The 584-nt window shown below is 67.8% G+C and overlaps 1 protein-coding gene across 1 annotated transcript in view; it reads right to left on the bottom strand.

The window, feature by feature from the left end:
* The window catches only part of LOC104128870 (serine/threonine-protein kinase MARK2-like), a 1,889-nt gene extending 1,320 nt beyond the window's left edge, over nt 1-569 (bottom strand). The window contains exon 1 of the mRNA XM_035897127.1: nt 376-569. Coding sequence (XP_035753020.1) covers nt 376-510 — 135 coding nt within the window. The 5' untranslated portion in view covers nt 511-569. The remainder of the gene's footprint in view (nt 1-375) is intronic.
* Between the last annotated feature and the right edge of the window lie 15 nt (nt 570-584).

Raw genomic sequence — 584 nt, 5'->3', positions numbered from 1 at the left:
TCTGCCCACGCCGTGGGGGCACTTGTGAGGTGAGGACCAGGAACCTGTCTCCACACCGCGGTGGCACTCCTGGGGCAGGGGGACAGGGCTGTCCCCACGCCGTGGTGGCACTTGTGAGGTGAGGACCAGGAACCTGTCTCCACACCGTGGTGGCACTCCCAGGGCAAGGACCAGGAGCTCAGGTCTGTCCCCGTGGCACTCCCGGGGCACGAACCCGTCCCCACACCGTGGTGGCACTAATGGGATGAGGACCAAGAGCTTTGGGACCATCCCTGCGCCGGGGTGGCACTCACGGGACGAGGGCCGCGAGCCCGTCCCCGCGCCGGGGCGGCACTCACGGGACGAGGACCGTCCCCACGCCACGGTGGCACTCACCTCCTTGCCGGTCAGGACGTGCCGGGCCAACTTGACCTTGGCAAAGTTGCCCTTGCCGATGGTTTTCAGCAGGCGGTAGTTGCCGATGTGGGGCTGCTCGTCGGCGGAGGTGGCCGAATTCCGGCCCCGCAGCATGTTGGCCTTCCCACCGCCCTTCCCCTCCGCGGGACCCGGCTGTGGGGACACGAACGGGACAATCAGTTCAATGT

This window comes from Egretta garzetta, unplaced genomic scaffold (genome assembly GCF_000687185.1).
Source record: "Egretta garzetta isolate BGI_Z169 unplaced genomic scaffold, ASM68718v1 scaffold1687, whole genome shotgun sequence".
NCBI lineage: Eukaryota > Metazoa > Chordata > Aves > Pelecaniformes > Ardeidae > Egretta > Egretta garzetta.
Note: the sequence above shows the minus strand (reverse complement) of the source record. Positions and strands in the feature narration are given on the sequence as shown.